Genomic DNA, 24,215 nt, shown 5'->3' with positions numbered 1-24,215 from the left:
TCTCCGTGGCATCATTGTGAAATTGAGGAGGGAGGAAATGCCATTTTGATGACGTGAAAAATTTACCCAGCTCTCCCCCCTTGCCTTGCTTGCTATGTGATAAATGGTGCTCCTGGCCACATGTGTCAGGATCTTGAGTTCTCAGGAAGAATTTTCACAGTGTGATTACGGGAAACAACCAATTTCCATAAGTGAAAATGAGCATGCTTATTAATGGGGCCTTGGTTGCCTATTGCATTCAATCACGTTTATAACCAGCAAGGCGAATGATTGTATTGCATGATTTAGAGTTTACACAATTACCACCGCACAGCCAAGCTGGCTGTACTAGGAGCTGGGAAAGAAGCATATGTGGTCCTTTTGCAGGTAATAAAATGGAAAATCCAATTTGCAATTGCAGAATAAGCCTCTGAGTGATAGATGATCTTCATAGCAACATTGGTCAGAGGGTCACCGCTAATCAAGGTGCTGCCTGGCTTCCCCAGTGGCCTGCACCTCCCAGCTGAGGAGTGAGCAAAGCGAGTTTGTGTCTGCCAGCCAGCCAGCGTGTCTGTAGATACACGACGTTTGAGCCTATTAGATCCTCTTTGTCACAGTGCTTAATCCTGCTGCCTGGTCCTTGTTAGAACACCACCAGGGCACCACTCAGCCTTCTAATAAAGGGGCCAGGGAGGGCTCCTCGCTGGATGCACTGAAGCGTGCGGTGTGAGGGCGATTGCAGCCTGACTGACAGCAGGATGAGATGCTGCCTGCATGTTATTCCTTAAACGGGAACACACCCCAGACAGCTGACAGACGAGCCTCGCCAAGGCGATGGGAACTTGTTGCTAGGCCCGTATGAGACAGGTGTCATCTTTTCTCACAGCCTAATGGCCCATCTTCACTCTAATTATATTAGCCCTCTTCTGAAATTGCTGCGTGCCCGGCTGGTGCAGAGTGAGGGAAGAGAGCCCAGAGTCAGATGGCTCACTGGGCGGATTGCAGGGATTGTGTTAACTACCAGTGGCATTAAGTTGAAAAACAAAAGATGCTCATCGCTTCATGCAGGGCTCCCGTGATAATTCTGAGGAAATGTCGCCCTTTTAGAGTCGCGTGCGCTTTCCATCCTGGTCACAGGTAATTGATTCCTCCTTCCAGGTTTATTGTGGGCCTTCCGTGTGGTCCTCACCATCCTTTCATCAAGCAGGAAGCTGATGTTTTTCTCCTCAGTGAACTTCAATCATTCTTTTCTCTCAGCCGCCTCTGCCCCCAGTTCCTCTTGGGCTGCGAGGTACCTGTGTCTTTCCTTTAGCAGCACTGTTTAATACTAAAATAAGCAAAAGATGAGGGCATAGGGTAACTCGGGCTCTCCCTCTCCACCCCTCAGCACAGAGAGCAGAACAGCAGAATGGATTCAAAGTGGTGGAAATGACGATGCTGATGAATAATATCCCATGGTCCTCTCTGCTTCCTCTCACTCTCACACATCAGGTTATGACTCCTTTTCCCTGAAGGGAGCATGTCTAGCTCCCATTCAGCATCTCCTCTGTGCTCCAGTTAGCAGAAGTCATTAGCAATCCCCTGTGCCTCTCCCGTCTCCACTGACAGCACTAAATAGAGACATCACTGGGGACTGACAGATCTCCAGGGGGCTGTGGGCTTCAGACAGAAGGGTATGGCTGACCTTTCTTGGCATTATTTTCTTAGGTTTGTCTTCTGAGTGTGGCAGAGAGGGAGCATAGGTTTTTTTGTGCATTATTTTCAGAAGCTTGCCATTAAAGACTGCAGGGTTTGTAAGAGGCTATCAAGTAGTTAGCCAGAGGCTGCGCCCATGCTTTAATGTGTTGGTATTTGGTTGGCAATAGACTGTAGATTCTTCTTTCCTGCAGAAATGTGCTCCTAGGTCTTCAGTTCAGGGATGCCACGTTGAAAATTTGTATCATACTTATTTTTTTTTTTTGAAACAGAGTCTCTGTGTAGACCAGGCTAGCCTAGAACTCATAATCATCCTGCCCCAGTCTCTTTCCCTAGGATTATTGATATGAACCACCATACCAGCTTGTCCTTGTGTTTTCAGGTTACTGGGGCAAGCCTTAGAACTCAGCGGAAGGGGGCTCCTGATATAGTCCAGAGAAAGAAGCCAGCCCCCTTTCCTCACTGTCTTTTGACAATCAAATTTGGATTTTGAGTAACTGCTGCTGGCCTATGGCATCTTCCCCAGTCTTTGCCATGATCTGTGTGCTCTCACACTGACCAAAGGCCCTGACAGTGCATCACAGCCAAAAGTCCTTTGTGCTTCAAGCACAGCTTCCTTCTTTAGAATTCCCTGCTCCTCTTTGCAAAGCGATGAAAACCTCATAGTCCCGTGGTCCCTGTCTAAACCACACACTCAAAGGAAGCCATTGCTGCCGCCTTAATTCATGCAATGTCCTGGGTGCTTGGTCTGCAGAATAGAACTGTACCAAATGAAATTCAGCTGTATTTCTCAGCAGAGTAACCAGCACTAGGGTCAGAAAGGGAAGAGAGCTCCCACAGAATTCTCTCGGACTGGGGGACTCCCCTTTGTTTAGAAGTCAGTTCGTATCCTAATTCCATCAGTCTCCAGCACCTCTGCATTAGAATACAGATGCTTTTCCAGTGATCTCTGATACTTGTTTCATAACTGACTCCAGGCTGAGTGAGTAGGAAGAACTCAGATGCAGGAAGATGACAATATGTCAGCTTGGGTTACATCTCAGACAGGCGTGTTATAGAGTATGCCCTCCATCCTCAGCTTGTTAGTGAATTGTTACTGTAGTGACTATTACCTGGTATGGTACAGGGGACCTTCCATAGGTGGCCGTGCATCCTAAGGACGGGGGTAGAGTGTATATTGTTCATGAAAGATACAACACATAAGAAATATGGACTTATCTTTAGAATTTTTTATCACCCTCATATTTAGGATAAGGGAACTCTGGAGAAAAAGTATTAGTGAGGGAGTGATATGGAAGAAATGGCATAGGAATTTAAAACTGAGATCATAAGAAGAAACCAGAGGTACAGAAAAATGTCAATGAGAGATTAGTCTCCCTCTTAGGAACCCCCAAAGCATGTCCTCCCCGAAGTATACGAAATGACCAAAAAGGTGAGTGGTACCTTGCTAACAGGACCAGGCTCTGCTCAGCCTGTGCTGAGCAACATATTCACAACCCCTGAACTTCTACTTACTCCAGGAAGCTCCCAGACCCATGATTTAGAGAACTGAGCTCGTTAATTTTCCAAGTGGTATAAAAGCTGACGAGTGATGTTTAATCATTAGATGAGGAAATTGACAATATTGATAATCTTGGAAAGCAATGTATCTGCTTATTTTTGCAGTTTATACCAACAAAATCACTGTCTTTGGAAAGATGTGATGAATTACTTCTCTAATATTTAGTAATATGTCTTCTTTAAAAGTTATTTGTAAGCTTGCAATGATTTATTTTAATTTTTTGTTTATTTTTGAGATTATAATTTAATTACAATTTCTATTCCTTCCCTTTCCTACTTCCAAATCCTCCCATACATCTCTCATCCTTCAGTGCCTTTTTTTTTTTTTTTTCAATTTTTGTAACAAAAAGGAAAGAATCAAAAGTATCTGTCCTTTGTTATAAGAAGAAACAAGTGTATCCACTTCCTGGTAAAAATTTTGGAGCTGAAGAGATGGCATATCAGTGAAGTACATGCCATGTAGGTGTGGGGATCCCAGTTCAAATCCCTAACACTGTGTGAGAAGCTGAGCATGGGCATAATGTGCCTTCTTAGAATCCTGACCCAGGGGAGATTCAGGAGGATATAGGGACTGGCTTGACCGTCCAATCAGTGATCTCCAGGTTCAGTGAGAGATGGAGAGTGAGGAAAACACCCAATATTGGCTTCTAGCCTACACACACACACACACACACACACACACACACACACACACACACGCACGCACGTGCACACACATGAGCGCACACACACACACAAACACAAGTGCGTGCTTACACTGCATATCAGAAAAGAGAATTTTTTGTTGTTTGCTCCTTTATTCACAGAGCTCAGATCACCTGGAAAATTATTTTTGTCGGTCAACTTGCATCTCAAGAATGTATTTTTTTTGTCCTTACTATCAATTCTGAAAAAAATGCTAGTAATGCCTGACAACAGGACAACCATGTCGCTTGAAGTGTCTTGAGAAGGGTAACTGCCTAGAGTCTCTGTTCAAACAACCCTGTGCTGTAGACCACAAGACTGAAATTGGACTTGTGTAGTGGAACCTTCAGGAAAAGCCTGTGGGGAGTCTCCAGGTGAAGCTACATCCCTTCTTACTGTGGAAGCGCTCTGTCTCTGATCTTGTCTTCCTAGACTGGCAGGCTGGAGGAAGTGCTTTCACGTTTCCTTTTCGATTTTTGAACATACCAAAAGTTGGGGCAGGTAGAGCAGACTGAGCATGAGTAGGTAATACACAGGGGGGAGGGAACTTCCTGGCTTCGATGCTTCATTAACACACATTATTGATCCAGGTGGACACGCAGACAGATTGCTTTGGCCACAGAAAGAAAACAAGGTTTGGAACCAGGTTCAGATTCCTGTGCTAACATTTTCTGATCTTGGGCACATTAGTTCATCCACCCATGTTTCCATTTCTTCACCTATGAAGTGATGTTAATAACTGACCTTGGAGATTGCTCGAAAATTAAATGAGGAGGTAATTTTCTAAGGTAATTTGTAAACTGATTAGAGTGATCCGAGTATTAGCCTCCATCATCACCATGTTAATGAGACTCGCTTAGGACTGATTTTCAATGTGTGCATCATGCTTGAGTGATAGATACGGGGTAATGTGGCTAGTGTAATGTGCTCTTACTGCTCCACTAGGTTTTGTGCTTGGTTTAGAAAGTTCTGTTGATCTGATTTGCCTTCGATCCACTAACACTAGCATCATCAGGAGGTTTCAATGTTATCTGCTCTCTCAATCTTTTCTTTTAGAGAATAACTTTGTCTTTAGTTCTGTGCATGGGTGGTTATGTGCTTGGGTGGGTATGTCCATGGGTGAATATGTCCATGGCTATGAGTGCAAGGTGCTCTTGGAAGGCAGAGGTGTTGGATTGCCCTGGAACTAGAGTTCAAGGAGATTGTGAGCCACTTTATGTGGGTGTGGGGAACCAAACCTGGGCCCTCTGTAAGAGCAGTGTACTGTCTTAACTGCTGAGCCATCTTTCCAGTCCCTCTTTCAATCTTAAAGAAGAATTTTAGTCTCTATAGTAAATACCTAGAAACATAAGGCATGCTATGCTGAACAAAGCATCTTCTCACGTAGGTACTTATGAAACTTTCTATTTCTTCTTTTTCCCTCCCTTCCCCCTCCCCCCTCCCCTCCTCTTCCCCCTTCCCTAGCTTGCTTGCTTCCTTCCTCCCTCCCTTCCTCCCTCCCTCTCGCCCTCCCTTCCTTCTGCCATTTGGTATCAGTTTCTTGAATCAGGGTATCATCATCAACATTGCTTATGTATACCAGTAAGACTTGGGTTAAGAGCTTTAAAAAATAAAATAAAAATGACTCAGAAAGGACATATGGATTTCTGCATGCTTAACCTTGTTGGGTGATGGAACCTTCAGCTTCCTTTTGCTTCTCTTTATCTTTTCAGGCAACTTGGATTTAACTGGTCAGAAGCAGGTCTTCAAAGCAGAGAACAACCCCTGGGTTACCCCAATTGCTGATCAGTTCCAGCTTGGCGTTTCCCATGTTTTTGAATATATCCGTTCTGAGACCTACAAGTAGTAAGTAAACTATGCTTTTTCTAAAGCATCAAACTGATTTTTAAAACAATTTTTTAAATATTTAAATGTGTTTTAAAAAATTATCTTGGGATTTTTTTTTTTTCGGTTCTTAGCAGTAAGCATGTAGCATTGCTAAATATTTTACTGAAGACTGCAGGTGGTAATTGTCTTTGATATATGTATAGTATTTTTACTTGGCATGTTCAAGGCATTTTTGTCAGTTCTGTTCAGAGAATTTTTAAGGTATTAAATTGGTTAAATATCCATAGTACTCCAGGAACTTCACCAGACACATTAAGATCAGAGCATCCTTTATTGTTCTGTGTAGGAGAATTACAAATATTATGAGAAACCTTGTTAAGCCGTTTATTTATAAAATCTGTAGAGAATACCAGGACAGCGTATTCCATTGCTTAGAAGGTTTTACTCTAGTGGGATAATGAGCTCCAGTGGAAACAGGGCAGACCAAAAATGAGGAGGGAAGAGGAAGAAGAACCAGACAGCTTTAGATCATGGCTTTGCTATATCTCAAATCCTCCCGTACGATTAAGGGGGACTATGGGAAGCCCCTCCCACAGTACCTAGTTATTCCCACTTCTCTCTTCCTCCATGTCTCAGAGTTCATCCTCCCACCTCCCACCTGCCAGTGTTCTGTCATTTGTCGATCTCACTCTAGCTCCCAGTTCCTAAGACGTCCACTTATCTCAATGCTTACCTGATTCCTAATGCAGAAGGCTAGTGCAGTTTAAAACATCTTCAGGGAGACTTGAGGAAAATCCAGTTGTATTTTAATCTGCTATTTTCAGCTCTAATTTAGCATCCTGACTACTAGAGCAGAGCTGGAATATCAATAAAGGGTGTGCTCCCTCAAGAGTCTCTGGCTTTCTTTGTGAGAATCAGAAGGAGCCCCACCCCCACTCCCAGCTCAAAACCCAAGTCTGTACCCAGCAGTGGGTCTGGATCAGGTGACAGGACATGGCCTGTCTCTGTAAGTGGCCCACTGTCATTCTGCTCTCTTCCAGCAGGGGTGCTGTAGAGAAGACTATGCTAAATAGAAAACTAAATACACTGAAGCATTGAGAACCTAGCTCAGTGGCAGGAAAGCTACCTAAGGCAGAATTTAAACAGGAATTGACAAAATGGCAGCACTTCCTTGTAGGTAAGGCAGCTATGGCATGCTTTTTAGATAATACTAAGACATTCATGATGTAAGCCCTCAGGATAATGCACCTGTAGGGTGTGTTATTATATAGGAACTGAACAGGTATGTGCTGTGATTATAGATTCAAGATTTTCAAAAATGCAAATATAGCTCAGCCTTAGAAGTTGTTTAGTTAATGAAAATGTGTGAAAATATAATTGCAATCTAACAGATTATTTTGTTCTTCTTGGTAATTATTGCCATCGTGGTTTTTTTTTTCCTAGCTCACAGCTGATAATTTTCTGTAAACAAATGCAAAGCTCTGGGACCTTTTATATGTGGTAATATACAGAAAAGTACCAGCCTGTATTAATCCAGATGTAGAGGAAACATTGCTTTTTATTCCTGTTAACAACTTTTGATTTACTCTAAATTAATTTATAATTTGCAGAAGATTAGAATTCATTGTGTATGAAAGTGCTACTAACTTGAATTTCATTTATAAAGATTAATTTGTGAGTTCCTGGGGTTTGTGGTACCTCAGAGTCATTATTAGGCAATTAATCACCATTATACATCTTATAAATGGATTCAATTGATTTAAGCCATAGTTAGAATTCTGGATGAAGAAGGGGTATATTTTTGCTTAGTTCATTGGCAGTTATTGGAAACCAAACACATGATGATTTGTATCAGTAACATATACCTACATATATATATATATATGCATATATATATTATATGCATATATATTATATATATATATATATAATGTGTGTGTGTGTGTAGGGGGTATACATGTTTGTGTGTGTGCACATTTGTATGTGAGTATGTGCACATGTGCATGCAGACCAGAGGCAAATGCTGGGTGTCATTCTTCAGTAATGCTGTCCACTAAGACAAGGTCTGTTACTGGCCTGGGACTTGTCAAGATGCCTGGCCACCAAGTCCCAGGACATCACCTCTTTCTAATCCCCTGTGGTGTGATGACAACCATAAGTGGCTCTTCTATATAAGTACTGAGAATCTACCTCAGGTTCTCAAGCTTGCCAGAAAGCACTTTACCAACTATAATTCCTCCCCAGCCATCCTTATAATTTCCAATAATTACCTCTTTGTTTCTTTCCCTTGAGCTGATATATCCTAATCCCTCTATTTAAAAATGCTTATGTGCTTACATAGGAGACCGCCCCGAAGGAAGGAATGAGCTAGACTACGAGCTGCTGACTAGTCAGGGTGGTAAAGCTATGAACAAATGAGAGGTGGCCATATGCAGATCCCTGGTGATGACAGGGGTTCTAGCAGAATGGTGAGGGTTATTGTGTGTACAGATATTACTATATGGCCAAATATTAAAGATACATGCACACATTTCAAAGCCTAATTTGATTTCAGCCTTTGAAATTTTGAAATTTGAAGTTAACCCTCCCTCACTTTTTTCCCCTATCCAATTCATCTTTTACCTAGGCAGAAGCAGGAAAGAATTATTAGGGAATATTCTAGAAAGTTTTGTTTTCATGCTGGTCCTTGGCATTTTTAGCATATCCTCAAGATCGTCTGGATATAGGGAAGTGACAACCGAGAGACTGGGTCATCTGATTTATGCGCTCTGATGGACTACAAGAAGAGTCATGGATACTCAAAGTGGACAGGGAATGTGGTGCTTGGGAAGAAATGAAACCCTAGGTACTTGGACATGATTTCACTTGATGCAGAGAGGAGATTGGTCAGTGAAGCAGGAAAAAGAGCAATAGGTGTTGGCCGCTAGGATGTTGATTTGTTTTGCAATCACTGTCTGTGCTGGTGTGTGCACATGTGTTTGTGCGTGTGTATGTGTGTGCGCGCGCGAGTGTGTGTGTGTGTGTGTGTGTGTGTGTGTGTGTGTGTGTGTGTATGACATACATGTAGAGGTCAGAGGACAACTCTAAGGAATGGGCCCTCTCCTATTGTAGTCTCCAGAAACGGAATTCCCATTGTCAGACCTGAGTACAAGCACCCCTACCCAGGGAGGCATCCCATGAGCCATTTCACCAGCCCTGGCACGAGGCTGTTCAGAGACGTTCTGAAGGACGCACTTTGGGCATTCATTGGGCCATAGCCATTTCTCAGGTGGAGACTGCTCTATGTTCACCTCTCTTCTTGCTTCAAAGGGGATCCTACTGACAGGTGCCATTGCGTTACCCATTATGTTTTATTCCATTGTTAATGTAAATTAAGTGGCTGAGTCTGGAGTTAGGGAACATGTTTCAAACCCGATAGTATTTTCATTCAGTTGTTGAGTCTCACATCACCTTTTAACTCTTTTCGGGATGGTACCCTCCACCTATTTTTTTTTCTATTTGACTTCTCTTATTTCTGTAGAATTTTGATAGACTCCTCACTACTTGTTACATTTCCAGAAGGTAGATTTCTTTCTTTTCTTTTTTTTTTTTTTTCCCTGCTGCAGGAGCAGCCAGGTTGAAGTCTGAGCCCTTGGCAAGATCTACTGGGAAAGGGAGTAGCTCACACTTGCCACGTTTTCATCTAGGCATGCACACAGCCATGGCAGCCATTTTAAAAGCTGACAAGTTTACTCTTGTCAACAAGTTAACAAAAGAAGACATTTGACAAATGCTGGACTGAAAACGTGTTAGTTGAAAGAGGTCTTTGGAACGCGAGTGTCCCCATGAAGGGTGGAATTTGCAGAGCTTGGGAAGCCCACATCCCCATTCCCAACCTGGCTTGACACAAAAGATGCGTCTTCCTCATTCATCTTCTACCTTGTGGCTTGCTTTTCTCCCGAGGGAAATATGCCCTCTCTAGGGATTCTCCATTCACATGAGTTAATGGAAACAGTGCTTGAAGGCTGATGGGTAATTACCAAAAAAATGCCAAGCATTTACTTCCCTTCCCTGGGAATCCAGCAAAACCAGTGGTCTTGTTTGATTTATGAGGACTAGTTATTTTATCTGCATGTAGAATTGAAACAAAGTTACTTTTCCTTCTGCACTGTGGGCAAACCTGTCCCAGGATATAATGGACATAAATGGACTTTATTAATCAGCTTCCACATCTTCTAATAGCTGCTGAGTCAGCAGCCTAGAAGTTCTTTAAGTCACCAATGCATCTGGTACCCAGTCTGTGGGTCCTTACCAATGCATCTGAAACCCAGTCTGTGGGTCCTTACTAATGCATCTCGTACTCGTTCTGTGTGCTCTTACCAATGCATCCAGAACCCAGTCTGTGAGCACTTACCTATGCATCTGGAACCCAGTCTGTGTGCCCTTACTAATGCACCTGGAACCCAGTCTGTGAGCACTTACCTGTGCATCTAGAACCCAGTCTGTGGGTCCTTACCAATGCATCTGGTACCCAGTCTGTGGGTCCTTACCTATGCATCTGGTACCTGGTCTGTGGGTCCTTACCAATGTATCTGGTACCCAGAACTCTTCACTCTAAGACAACCATATGTAGCAGGGAATCATAGCTAATGAAAACTCTGTAAGCCTTTTAGGTTTTTCTGGGGAATTGTAAGTGGATATACAAAACTAGCAGATGGTTTTATGAATATCTTCAGAAAGACTAAGGGGAGAGTTGAACCATCAGGACCTTTTGGTTCCCTCTGTGAATTTTACATACTGATAAGCAGTATGCAGAACATTGTAGACCTTTTCAAAAATTATTGTATCTGAAAATAACCCAAATTAACACACATGAAAACAGTATTTCTGTATAGTAGATGTGAACAGGAAGGACCATTTTTTTTACTTAAAGCTTTGATATAGAAATTGTTTTTAATGTTAAAAGTTGACTGTATTCTACTCCTAGTCATTTATATTTCCTTTATAGTTGCTACATATGTATGGTTGGCTTCCTGTTTAAATTTAATAATGTGTCATTATATTTCTCTCATAATATACAACAAAGTTCAAACTTTTGACACCTCTGGTCCAGTTTGTTGGCACATATGTTAACTTTAAGAAGGATTGCTACAGGCAGCCAGTGGTGGCACACATCTTTCATCCCAGCACTCAGGAGGCAGAGGCAGGCAGATCTCGATGAGTTGGAGGCCAGCCTGGTCTATAGAGCCAGTTCCAGGACAGCCAGGCCTGCACAATGAAATCCTGTCTCAAAAGTCAAAAAGAAACAAACAGAAAGACAAGGTTTGCTACAAAGTATCAAAGAAAAAAGAGAACATCATTAAAGGTGTTACATTTTGAGTAGACTTGTATCACATCTCTTCACTTTGTCAAGGGACAACAACAGCAAAACCAAGGGGAGAGCACCATCCGGACATTTAGGTGGAGTTGGGAGGCCACTTTCTGTCAAACCTCAGACAAGGCCTTCGCATGAGGCTGTAGAGGCAGCCTTCTATACAAATTGACCTTTGAGACATTTTTAAACCTCCTGACCTTCTGCACTAGAGACCCATTCCCTCAAACTGCCCAGAGCCTGAGACTGCACCTCCGCCTCTTCTTACAAAAGGATGTGCCTTCTACAGGCACCAACCATAACCTTTCACTAACAAATGATGCAGTCCTTATGTGTTTGGGGTTAACTTGTAGACAAAGATGTATGGACAGGGACAAATTAAATCATCTTCTGCAACTCAGAACTGTTCAGTATGGATTTGGGTACATTATAAGAAGAAGCATTTCCACTTTCCATAGGTGAGCAACTCTGATCGACCACGTTTTGTCCACTGTGATGTTCTGCCATGCTGTGGACCCACAATGATGGGGCCAAGCAGTGTGGACTCACCCCTTGAAACTGTGAACCAGAATAAATCTCTTCCCCCTTTAAGTCGGTTTTCTCAGGCATTGTGTCACAGTGAGGGTGAGATGACAGATACACGTGACTCTAAGCTGCAGATCTGCTCTGAACCTTCAGTAGCCAGCCTCCAAGATTGCCCCCAGTTTTTTCTTCCCACTTGGTGTTTGCAACTTGGAACGTTGTACCATTGTATGTCTCTCATAAATGAATAAAGCAGAATAGTTTATCACAGCCAGAGAGAAAAACAAAAGAAATATAATGATACCTCAGAGGGTTAGGAATCGTGATGATGTTGGTAACTGTGAGGGTTGGTTCCAAGAACAAAGAGTCAATCATTTGAAAGCATAAAAGCATGACATCATTACCATCTTTCTTGAGTTTTAATAGACTCCATGTTGTAAAATTTCCAGTGACAATTCCAAGATTGCTTACAGAGCTGGAGTGATGACTCAGCAATTAAGAGCCCTCTCTCAGAGCACCCGGGTTCGGTTCCCAGAACCCACAGGGTGGCATCCAATAGCCTGTAACTCCAAGTCCACAGGATCATAATGTCTGTTTAGTTCTCTGCAGACTCTTGCATATATGGGCACATGAACTCACAAAAGCAAACACCCATGCACATTAAATGAAGAAATACATAGATAAATCTTTTTTAGAAAGATTGTATGCATCTATTTTCCTGAGTGACAATCCTTTTTAAATAATTGTAACTCTATTTAAATAAATCTCTAAATAAATGTAACTCTCTTAGAGCTTGACTGGGTTGCTTTTGTTCTAAGGTGACCACTTTAAATCATAAAATCCCACAGCTTTCATTTCTCCCCACGGAGCAAATGGGGAGCACAGACTTCAGAATGTTGATCTAACATTGACGGTCAATCTTTGATTTACTCGCTCAACTCTTTCTCTGTCTGGTCATAGTTGATAACTGTACTCTCCTTCAAGGGTAGTAGGAGAAATATAGACTGCTTGAGGAAGAATGTGTAATATCTTTCTCTCTCTTCCATTTTTTTCCGGAAGATCACTTAATACATTTTGCATTTGAAATATTTTTTTCCCTTTCTACTTCGTGTCTTAGAACTATTAAATTTCACACGTAACTAATATTTTTCTTTGGACATATTCACAATTTATTCTATAAACAGGTTTTTCTTTTATACTTTTAAACAGGTTTATGAAGATTTTGTTTTCTATACTCTTGTGTAAAATGATTCAGTTTTTATACTAAAGGCTGCTTTGCACTTGACATTTCCCATGCCCGGATACTCTTCAAGTTACACTGGATAGTCTTCATCCACCACACCTGTGAAGCTCAAATGTGACCCTTCCTACACTTAAAAACCAACCTGTAGAATCTTGCTGGTGTTCTAGGTGGCATCTATACAAAATGCCACTTGATAATATACAATTTTGGAATGGTTTCCATCTCCACATGCTTAGATAGACATCTAGACTTTGGAAATGGCCCCTTCTGATGCCCACATTGACCCTAGCAGTGTTTCCTTGGATCCTCTAGTGTGGACCTGAGGAGGACACTGCTTTCCTGAGATTCTGCAGCTCTGTGCTTTTGTACTTTTCTCAGTGACTCCTTCGGTTGTTGTTAGAGATTCCTGATCAACCACTGGAGGATGAAAGTGGGGACGCATAACTGCTCCATCAGTGGGAGAGATGTTTCTTCTGGGCTTTGCCCATGGAATGCATTGACTTAACTTTTTACAGTGTGGAACACTCTCTTCCCCTTCCACCTCCTTCGTTCCCTTTCTCCTTCCTCTTCCTCTCCTTTCTTGTTTTCCATTCCTCTTTTCTCACCCTGTCCCTCCTCCTCTTCCTCTGCTTTCTTCTTGTCCTTCTTCCCCCTCTCCTTCCTTTTCTCCCTTCTCTTCCTCTCTCTCCTTTATTCTGCTCTCCATCCCCCTTTCTTCCTCTTTCTCTTTCTCCTCCCCCTTTTCTTTCAGTGTCCCCCCCTTCCCATCTTCTCTCTCCCCTTCACTCCCTCTTTTGATTGTTGATCTTCAGACTTGCACTGAGCATGTGTATAGCCTGTGATGTGTGGCATGTCACACTATGAGTCCAATTTAAGATTAGTATAATGTATATAATTTCTCACACTTGACACAAAAAAAATAAACACCAACTAGACTCTGTCCACATTCCCCAAAGGAAATATGTCAGGTGACTTCCTATTCAAGAGGAACTGTTTTGAGTTCCATGATTAGATAGTAGTCGCTTGATATAATTACATTGACCTATAAGATATTGACATCTTCAGTGACAAAGATAGCCCTCCATATTGGTAATCTTTCTCAGCCTCCCCAATTTTAGCACTCAATGCTTGACGCTTTCTATCCAACTACAATGAATTATTGCTTGAATTTGCCTTTTTTATTTGAGAGATAAATTAAAAAGTGGCACTTTTATAATCAAACTAAACTGCCTCTGGTTTCTTTTCTCTACACAGTTATATCTTATTTTATTGCATGCTAGCTTTTTACTGAACTCCAGTCTCTTATTCTGGTTGGGCATTGTTGGAGGTGTTATTTATTTATTACTATTATTTTTGGCAGTCAAAGGTTCTTCCCCGTTGTCAGGCATTTGGGATCAGAGTGAATTATGTTATGAAAGGAGTTTCAATCAACTTTATCAGATAAAAAACTTAAACACAAGTTATAGTCACCAGCTTTTGTCAGGGTTCCAATTTACTCATCAAGCATCAGGGAGATAATTTTTTATGTTTTATTCTGTTGTGTTTGTATATTGTTTCATATGTGATTTTAAGGTTTATGGCATTAAAAATGTTGGTGGTAAAGAGAATAGTTTCCCACTATTATAGTTATTTTTAACTAGCTTCACAATGGTAATATATGAAGCCTATATTAATATTGTAATAGTTCTATTACCTTTAAAATCTTCAATATGCAAGCATGTACTTCAGTCTCTGCCAGATTAAATAGTGGTTGTTTAGTGGTTAAATCAGTTACTATGGAGAGTTTTGGTTATTTTGCACGGCAAGTTAAATGAGTAGCTAATCTGGCTTTTATTATTATTATTTTGCATTTTTATAGACGTTTCTGCCCTGATCATTTTCCCTTAACTGTTTGCATTGGCTTATTGGCATTGGCATTGGAATCTGGCTAACCATAATGGAAGCCAGAAGTTCCAGGTCAGCTATCAGTGGGGTTGGTTTCTTGCGAGGGTGAGGAGGGACAATCTGTTCAAGCCTGTTGCCCTGGTGTGTGGATTCCTTTCTTTACTGCTGTGTGGGTGGTTCCTTTCTCTCACCCTGGTGGATGGGTGGCTCTCTTTCCCTGTCCGTCTTTACCTATTTTTTTCCTTTATGCACTTCTGGCTCTGTGACCAAATTTACTTTATTTATTTATTTTTTTAAATAAGAACACGAGTGCCGCTGGGTTTAGACCCATCCTAATGGTCTTACTTTAACTTGATTTCTTCTATAACATCCGTGTGTTCAAATATGGTCTCATTCTGAATTTAGGGTAGGATTTAGTAGTTCTTCAACAAATAATAGGGCTTATGGGAGCGAACATCCCCTCCCCTCCATAACACTGTTGTTATTCAGATGCCCCAAACTAGAATGTGACTCTCACCCGCTCATCCTGCCATCTCCTCTGTGAGTGTCCTGTGCTTTCCCACCCCTACCTCCTCAAGGTTGGCTTTCAGAGCAGTGTGTCCCTCCAAAGCACTGCAGTCACCTTATTGTGTTACAGGATGACTCCCACAAGGTTTCAATGCAGGCAAATGGCTTAGTGGCCCATTATTAGACTTTTTTTTTTTTTTAAGGAAAAACCTTGTCAAAATCCAAGATGGTCTGAATTGGAAGGTACTTTGTGAATGATAGGAAGCTGAGAGCACCCCCATCTTTAGCTAGAGGATCTAAGAGGGAAGATTTCATTGAGCACTACCCACTGGACACCATTCCATTTCCTACATAAGAATATGTTAGTTTCTTTTCTTATCCCAGTGACCATGTATCTGATAGACAATACGACATTTGTTTTGTTCAGTATTTGGTTTCTGGGATGCCAGTCTATCATGATACAGGGACAATGGCAGAACATAGCAGTTCAGAGCCTGATGGCCAAGGAGCAGAAAAGGGTACCATGCTTGCCTGGCTGCCTTTCTCCTGTGTTCCTTTTCACTCTCTTCAGGTCCCCAGCCCGTGAGACTGACACCACCTACGTTTAGGTGTGTGCTCACCCCTTAGTCTTCTGGAGAAGTGCCATAACAGAGACACCAGCAGGTGTCCTGCAACAGTCTTCTCGTATGGTAAACCAAGTTGACCACACCAATGTCACAAAGAGAGAGATGCAGTCTGAAGGGCTCTTGTGCCACCTAAACTCTCCCAGTAGCCTTGGACTCCTGTTTCTGGGTGTGTTTTCAGCCCTATCTGACACTCACTGGATTTTCTCCAGTAAGTGCAGAGGCAGCAGCCTGTCTTGACTTGGAGTCCCGGTACTCATAACTGGAGCCCTCATCCTTTTTAAAGTCCTTGTTCCCACTTTGACTCATGAGATCTTGGTGTGAATGGCCAAGGTCACAAGCACTATAACGTTCTCTTCTCTTGCTTACTAAATTGCTTTGATTTCTTAGCATAGTCATTTCGAAGATAGAAGACTTATTTTCATACTATGCAACATGATGCCATAGAGACACATTGTCTCTACTGTGAAACCCTGAAGACATGAAAAGGAAGAAGGGCTCTGGGTAGTGATTCTTTTTATTTATATATTTACTGATAAGCTTACTTTTTAAGTCAAGAAACAACATGTGAATTTTACAGAGAATAATTATAACCTATGTTGGTCTTAGAGGTAGCTTCAAGGAAGGGCTGGAGAAATAGTTCAGTCTCTAAAGTGCTTGATAACCTAAGTTCAAGCCCCAGAACCCACATTAAAAGGACATGGTAGCACACATCTTTAATCTCAGCACTTGGGAGGCAGAGGCAGGTGGATCTCTGTAAGTTCAAGGCCAGCTTGGTCTACAAAGTGAGTTCTGGGACAACAAGGACTCTGTTATAAAGAGAAACCTTTTCTCAAATAAAACAAAACAAAAAGAACAAAAAGCTGGATGAAGTGCCTTTTCTTGTAATAAATAGATGCCTGCTAGCCAGCCTAGCACACTTGGTAAGTTCCAGGGCAGTGAGAGGCTATGCCTCAAAACCAAGGCAGAAAACACCTGAGAAACAGTAACCATGGCTGTCATCTGGCCTCCACATGCTCATATATATATGTACAGACACAACTCCCCTACACATGAGTACCTGCACATACACACACACACACACACACACACACACACACACACACACCAACGTGGCTTCTCTCTCAATTCTGCATCAATGAGTGACCTCACCAAGCTTCTGTATATTTAGTGAGGTAATTTCTAGCTACATCTTCTTTTAGGGTCATTCCATCAACTATTTCTGGGTTCTATATTATTATAGAAAACATGATTTATTGTTATACCAATTCATTATTTTTTTAAACATAGTTAATTCTTGATTTGAACACTCAATCTGGATTTCCTTTATTGATTTTTTTTTAATCAAAGGAAGACAATGATGACCTCAAATACAAATTGTTACAGGAAAATGAATACAAGATAAAATTACCAGATCAACCTTTTTATTCTATACTTTATGGAATGTCTAATATATGTTTGGCAGTAACTTATTCTTACACATGAATTCCTGACACTTTCGATTCGTCAGACTTATTAATCAATGCAGTCGGCACCAGAGCAATTTTATGAGACTTACCAGTCATCAAAAATTTATTGTCAGATAAATCAAAGAAAGAACGAACATCTTAATAGGGTAGAGAAAGAGGCATGTAAAGGATCATTTAGGGCTGTGCTTTTTGTCAGTTGTGTGTGATATTTACAACCGATATCAGAGAACTTACTCATAATTTCACACACGCAGTCAGCAGGGTGATCGTTATCTTCTTGGGCGCAACGTTTCTGTTTTTCTCCAGAAGAGTATTGAGCTTAGCTTAACTATGAAACTCAGAATGCTAAATAAACGGCAGGTAGGAGGCATCCTTTCCAGTGTCGTACAGACATAGGATCTGCGCTTTCTTCTGAATTTCATCACAGAATTACCGAGGTCGGGCCTTTGGGCATGGTGGCAGAGGAACAGAAGGAAGGGGTGGTATTCAAATGGCCTTCTATGTAGATATATTTCATATGTTCCTCCTGAGTAATGGAAGCTTACCTCAGTTTACTGGATTTTGATGTTCTTTTGAAGGTTTAATTAAAGATTTGGCTCTGTGGTATAGGATGAGCTACTTGGAAGGGGGTTTCTCTATTATCCCCAACCTTGTCTTGAGTGTATCATTACCTCATGATCCTAAGGACAAAAGGATCATGGCAATTGGGCCCAGCTGGCATGAGAAAGCCTTTATGCAGAGCCACTGGGGCTGGACCTAGGATGGGAGGGCTATGAGATAGTAGCCCATGATAGATACCTAACTTCTACCATAGAGCTTCTTGTAAGCTGAGTTCTCTGCTTAAAGTGTTCTTTATTTCCATCTTTGCTATGGAATGCTCAGTTATTCTTCAATTTTCTGCTTAAATTGTGCTTCCCTAGAGCCCTTGCTACCTGTCTGCTGTAGGGCCTTCTGATATTTCTTCAGGACCTTTCCTTTTCTTAGTAGCAATCTTCATGATGGTTATAATAATTGCTATCATTATGTGTTTACCAGGTACTAGTAATGAATGTATACTATTCATTACTGTTAATACTACATGTATTTGGGGAGTAATGTATATATGTACACACACACATTCCTTTAAGAACCTGGCTGGGCGGTGGTGGCACACACCTTTAATCCCAGCACTTAGGAGGCAAGGGCAGGCGGATCTTTGTGAGTTCGAGTCCACCCTGGTCTACAGAGCGAGATCCAGGAAAGGCGCAAAGCTACACAGAGAAACCCTGTCTCGGAAAAAAAAAAAAAAAAAGAACCTGGAATCTTTCTGAAAGTGAGACTCATGATTTCCTGATTATGTAGCTTATATGTGGTATGCTCTCAGTGACTTATTATATAAATGAACCGACTCATGCAGAGGAATCTTTGACAGGTCATCCTGGTGTCTTTAAAGTAATCCCATTCTGAGGTCTGAAGTGGACCAAAGTGTATAGTACTTTGTTTTTTCAGGCAGACACTAAATAATACTTTAAACACTGAAAAGTGATCTCAGTATGTGGTATGAAGTAGATTAGTTCTTCCCAGGCACTTCCTGTTTTTATAGCTCTCTTCTTCCAAGTACCATTCTTAACTTGTGCATGAGCAAAGACCTTCTGGGTGAATCTGAGCATTTGTAACTTGCCAGCCTTTTGTTTGTCCACCAATGGAGGACTTCCTAGGACTGTGAAGTACGTGGATGTATTTGTAAACATGTGGAGCTGTTCTAAGGGACACACAATAAACTAGGAAAGGTAATTATTTCTGAGGGGGAACCCCACAAAAATTGTTAATGTAGTAAGGGCTGGGCGCATTTTCTTCACCTTCTTTGAAGAGGGAACATCTCCTATCATTTAAAGAACACAGAGTGGGAGTGAGGAATGCGGCATGAAGTGTCCGCCCTGTTCCCATGTGCCAGGAGGACTGTTTTCCTTCTCTCCTTTAGTTTTGGAGGCTGTAAGCTAAGATAAAATGTGTGTTTCAGACTGTTTATGTGAGATGATGAGCATTTTAAATCTGTTCTTATGTGTGCTTGATAAAAACTGCCTGAGTGGTGATCTTTTAATAGCATGTGTCTTGCAACTAGCAAATTTATTTTGGTACCAAATGCTAGATAACTCCAGAGGAATGTAAATTTTGTCAGTAAAAGTTTTGTTTGATAATACTTAAAAATCTTGGAACTCTATTTTTTTTAAGTTTTCTTAAGGGAGGCTCTGCTTTATTTTCTTTTTTTCTAAATTTACTTAACAAGATGGGGCAACAAGAAAACTACTAGCCATAAAGGAAAATCTCCTCTGTAGATTTTGTACAGACATGTGATTAGAAATATTTAATTGCAAATAGTGGAAACTGCTCCTTGAAGCCCACCAGGTGAACAGGTTTTCCAGGGTGACTTTGGTCTCACTGCGGTTCAGACAAGAAGAACTGGAGATCCATGAGCAACTTTCACCAAGAAAGTTCAGAGCAGGAGGCATCAGCCTCTGCAAGTTTTCCCTCTTCCTTTGTTAATATCTAAAGGGATTTGTGTGTGACAGGATTAGTTCCAATTGCACTCACAGCAGAGAAGTGAAATTCCTTGACCTCTGCCAATGCCGTAGACTCGGAGGGATCTGTATTTATGGGCTTCATCTCCCATGAAGGCGTGTCTCAGAGATGCTGGCATTCACCTCAGCTTGCTGGTGTGAAACAGTCACAGGAGAAACAGAACAGCTGATAGACAAGGCTTGTGATAGAGCCAGGCATTGAACTCAGCCTGTCCTGTTTAAAAAAGCTCCTTTCCAAGTGTCCAGGTGTCGTCTTTGTGTGTGTGTGTGTGTGTGTGTGTGTGTGTGTGTGTGTGTGTGTGTGTGTCTGTCTGTCTGTCTGTCTTTTCTGCATTATCAGAGTTTATTGGTCCCGACCCTACTAAGTACATCAACTTATGTATTTACGTGAATAGTGCCCTTCCATTAGAGCATGGTCACCTTACCAAGGACCGCACTCTTAAAGATAACCCTCCTCTCTCCATAGCTAGCAGTTACAATAGCTTTTTAGCCGTGGGCCTTGGTGTCCACCTCATCTCTCCATGCTGAGGTTTGCCTTGAACTTGCGCAGGGCTCTGCATGCTGCCACAGCCACTGTGCACTCCTATGTGTAGCTGCCGTGTTCTTTTGGGGGGACACTGTTTCATTGTATTCATCCACTGTCTCTGGCTCTTACAGTCTTTCCATTTCATTTTCTACAATGACTCCTGAGCCTTGGGAAGGGAGGATATGATAAAGATATCCTGTTTAGGGTTAGGCATTCCACAGTCTTTGCATCTTGGCCCGTTATGAGTCTTTGTGTTATTTAACATCTACTGTAAATGTAAGTTTCTCTAAGAAGGGTTAAAAGATGCATTAATGAATGGATATACTGATAAGTCATTAGGAGTCAGTTTAATGTTATGTTCATTTGACAGGATGAAACATAACCTATGACCTGCCTACCACAGGTTCTTGACTTGAAGATGGTGCCAGGTCTGGTTTTCATCTTGTGGAGCAGGATTTAAATCCAATCAGAAAGTGGCTGGTTACTTCCATGATGTGTATGCCTCTGTTGCACTAGTGGGCATATCTTTCTGTAGCACGAATCTTAAAAGGTCTTATTAATAAAAACAAACCCAGTGCTAGCTATTGGGGTGAATTCTGAAAGATCAGAAAAGCAGAACAAGCCACAGCTAACCTCACCTCACCAACTTCTTAGCCCAATCCTGTTTCCTCAAACTGGAAGCCTCATCCAACTGGATCTCAGCTGAACTGCTGCTAAAAGCCTAAAAGCTTAAAAGCCTCTAATTCCTGGTCCTCATGCCTTATATACCTTTCTGCTTCCTGCCATCACTTCCTGGGATTAAAGGCATGTGTCTTTCCCAAGCAAGACATGAGATCTCAAGTCTTAGGATTAAAGGTATGTGCCGCCATATGTGGCTGTTTCCAGTGTAGCCTTGACCTCACAGAGATCCTGATGGATCTCTGCCTCCCAAGTGATAGGATTAAAGGTATGCGTGCCACCATTTTCTGGCCTCTATGTCTGTCTAGTGGCTGTTCTGTTCTCTGACCCCAGATAAGTTTATTAGGGTGCACAATATATTGGGGGACACAATATCACCACATTTCCCCTTTTTGGTCTAAAATAATAAAAGAAGCTTATAACTAACGTAAGAAAACTGTATCCAATAACTATATACAGTATATACAGTCAAGAATTACATTAACAATGTCTAGTCCATTAACATTTGACAGATTCAGACAAAAAACTCCATTTTATATATATGTTAACAGTGTCCAGTTATAGCTCACAGAATTCACAGAATTGGTGATTATTTTCTCCTCTGGTAGTATACATAGCACCTTCCAGCACTATAAAAGCTAGCCATTAGGATGAGGCTTCTATGTAGTACCAGCTTGATATCTCCCATGTTCTGTGACTCAGACTCAAGTATGTCTTCATACTTGAGTGTCTTCATTGGTAAGGTGTTACTGTCAGGTTCTGAAGGTTAATCAACAGCATTGTCAATAGCATGTAATGTTTGGGGGTCTATGAGACTCACTCTAGCCAACAAGTCCCAAAGAGGTAGACAATTCCTGGTACTGGACCTTTAATTTGTTGCCCTATGGTGTCTACTATGGGCATTGTTATTTCATTGTAGGCTAACTCCATTTTAACTGTGTGTGTGTGTGCATGTGTGTGTGTGTGTGTGTGTGTGTGTGTGTGTGTATGTGTGTGTGTATGTGTGTGTGTATGTGTGTGTGTATGTGTGTGTGTGTATGTATGTATGTATGTATGTATATATATGGAAGATTCTACAGCAGTGGTTAGGTCTCCATGTGACTTTTTCAAAAGCTTTTTAGAGTTATTCATCCCTTCCGTTATTCCTCTGGCAGGGCCCTACCTTCAAAACATTGTACAGCTACCTAAAATAGTGCCACCAGCTAGAGAATAAGGTCCAGGACTCCTCCCCAGCCTAGAGGAGACAGCTCAGATTCAACCATATCACAAAGCAGAAAAAGTACCCCGATCCTGTACTATAAATCTGAGAATGTAGATGGGGAAAGGTATAAGGAATTCCCTTGGCCACTGTTCAGTCTTCAGGAACTAGGGCCAAGGGCCTCCTGATCCATGTTGGGTAGGAGCTGTATCCTGCGGCAGATAGTGTTATTTATCCCAAACTGCTGTCACCTGTGCTACAGCCTGACCTGTTGAATCCAGGGACACAAATTTGAGGAACGATAATTGCTTTAAAATACTTGGCTTGTTTCCATGTGGAAGATCCCAGCATTGCACAGCTCCAAATTTAGTATTAAATTTTCTTACAGATTGGATTAATGTCTATGTTACTACAAAACTTCTAATTAAATTTTCATTGTTAATTAAATGTTTCAGTGGAGGAGGTGGCATTTTATATTTCTCCTAAAATGAATAGTGTGAATTTCTTTTAGTTATGCACACCAGGGGGCATAGGGTGGGGGAGTGGGGTGCAGGGAGCTGAAGGAAAGTAGAGAGAGAGGAATTATAGCTAGAATGAAGGGAGAATTCCTCCTTTTTGAGATACGTTGGTTTAATAAACTAATGTGGCTGCCTGCCTTATGAAGGAGATGCAGCCACTGCTCTGAAACTTGAACAGCCACCTTTGGCTTGTTTCTGGCCCATGAGCCTTTGCAGGTCCTGGAGTTATATCTTTTCCAGCAGTGCTGGGGATCTGGAAAAGGCATTTTTATTTCAAGACAAAACATTGTTGTATAACTAAAGTTTACCCTGAACTCATGATCCTTTTGCCTCAGCCTCCCAGGTCTTGAGATTATAAGTATGCACCACATGCCCAGCTGGAAAAGCCATTGTTTTTAGCCAAGGGACATCTGAGTATCCACAAAAGAAATATGTACTAACATGTACATTGTGAAATGTCTTGATGCTACTTGGGCATGAGCCTGAGGGAGGAGGCCTCTGACACTTGACATTGGATAGGCTCCACCCTGGAAATTTTGACAGCCTCAGGAGGCAGGCAGAATTTATGTACAATGCGGACCTTCAGGAGCTGCAAGCAGGTGGTCTGGGTTCAAACTGCAATCTTAGCTTTTGTCTACTGGAGCAGTTACTTTTTAAATTGAACATCTCCATTGGAGATCACTTGGCCTACAATAAACTACATCTTTAAATTATACAGTTTGATGTCACACTCCGAGAACAGCTGACTGAATCAGATAGCCACATGCTCGTCAACCCTCACGGTTTCTTTCTTCACATGACCAACATGATGCATGATCCTGCGCATGCACCCACAGCTGCTGAGAGTTCCTGAGTGCAAACAGTCCTGTCATGGCCAGACCACAGTGTTGCACTTTGGTATTCCCTGAGCTCTGGCTCTTACAGTCTTTTGTGCCTCTTCTGTGATGGTTCCTGAGTCTTGGCAGGACAGTTGATCCAAATGTCCTCAGTGTGGCTGAATGCTATACTGACATTTTCTTTCTTCTCTGGGGCCAGCTATGAGCTTCTGCTTTAACCAACTCCATTTTCTAGAGAACTTATCAGGAGTATGTGAACTAATACTAGGAGTTGGTACTGACCATCACATTTGCAATATTTTGACACTGGGTGTGTAAATAAATCAAGAAACACCGTGCTGGTTTCTCTAGATATTTAAAGGGAATATAGTAAAGGGAAATATATTTAATCTAAGCCTGGGTACCCCCACTCTTAACTTTCATTCTTTATTTTTCATTATCTGTAGTGAAAATAGTTAGAAAAGCAAGTCTTAGAAATGCTTACCAGAGCCAAGTTTGGATTCCAAACTAGACAGACAGCCCAGGTATGTTTCTTCTTTGATAAATGTCAGTTTTTTC

At 41.6% G+C, this 24,215-nt stretch overlaps 1 protein-coding gene across 2 annotated transcripts in view; it reads left to right on the top strand.

Moving 5' to 3' along the window:
- Rsu1 (Ras suppressor protein 1) overlaps positions 1–24,215 on the top strand; it is a 183,409-nt gene that overhangs the window by 99,784 nt on the left and 59,410 nt on the right. Inside the window, exon 8 of one of the 2 annotated variants that reach the window (XM_059262444.1) lies at positions 5,631–5,763. The exons of the other annotated variant lie outside the window; for it this stretch is intronic. Coding sequence (XP_059118427.1) covers positions 5,631–5,763 — 133 coding nt within the window. The remainder of the gene's footprint in view (positions 1–5,630; positions 5,764–24,215) is intronic. 2 annotated transcript variants of the gene reach the window in all.

The sequence above is a fragment of the Peromyscus eremicus genome, chromosome 5 (genome assembly GCF_949786415.1).
Source record: "Peromyscus eremicus chromosome 5, PerEre_H2_v1, whole genome shotgun sequence".
Lineage (NCBI taxonomy): Eukaryota > Metazoa > Chordata > Mammalia > Rodentia > Cricetidae > Peromyscus > Peromyscus eremicus.
Note: the sequence above shows the minus strand (reverse complement) of the source record. Positions and strands in the feature narration are given on the sequence as shown.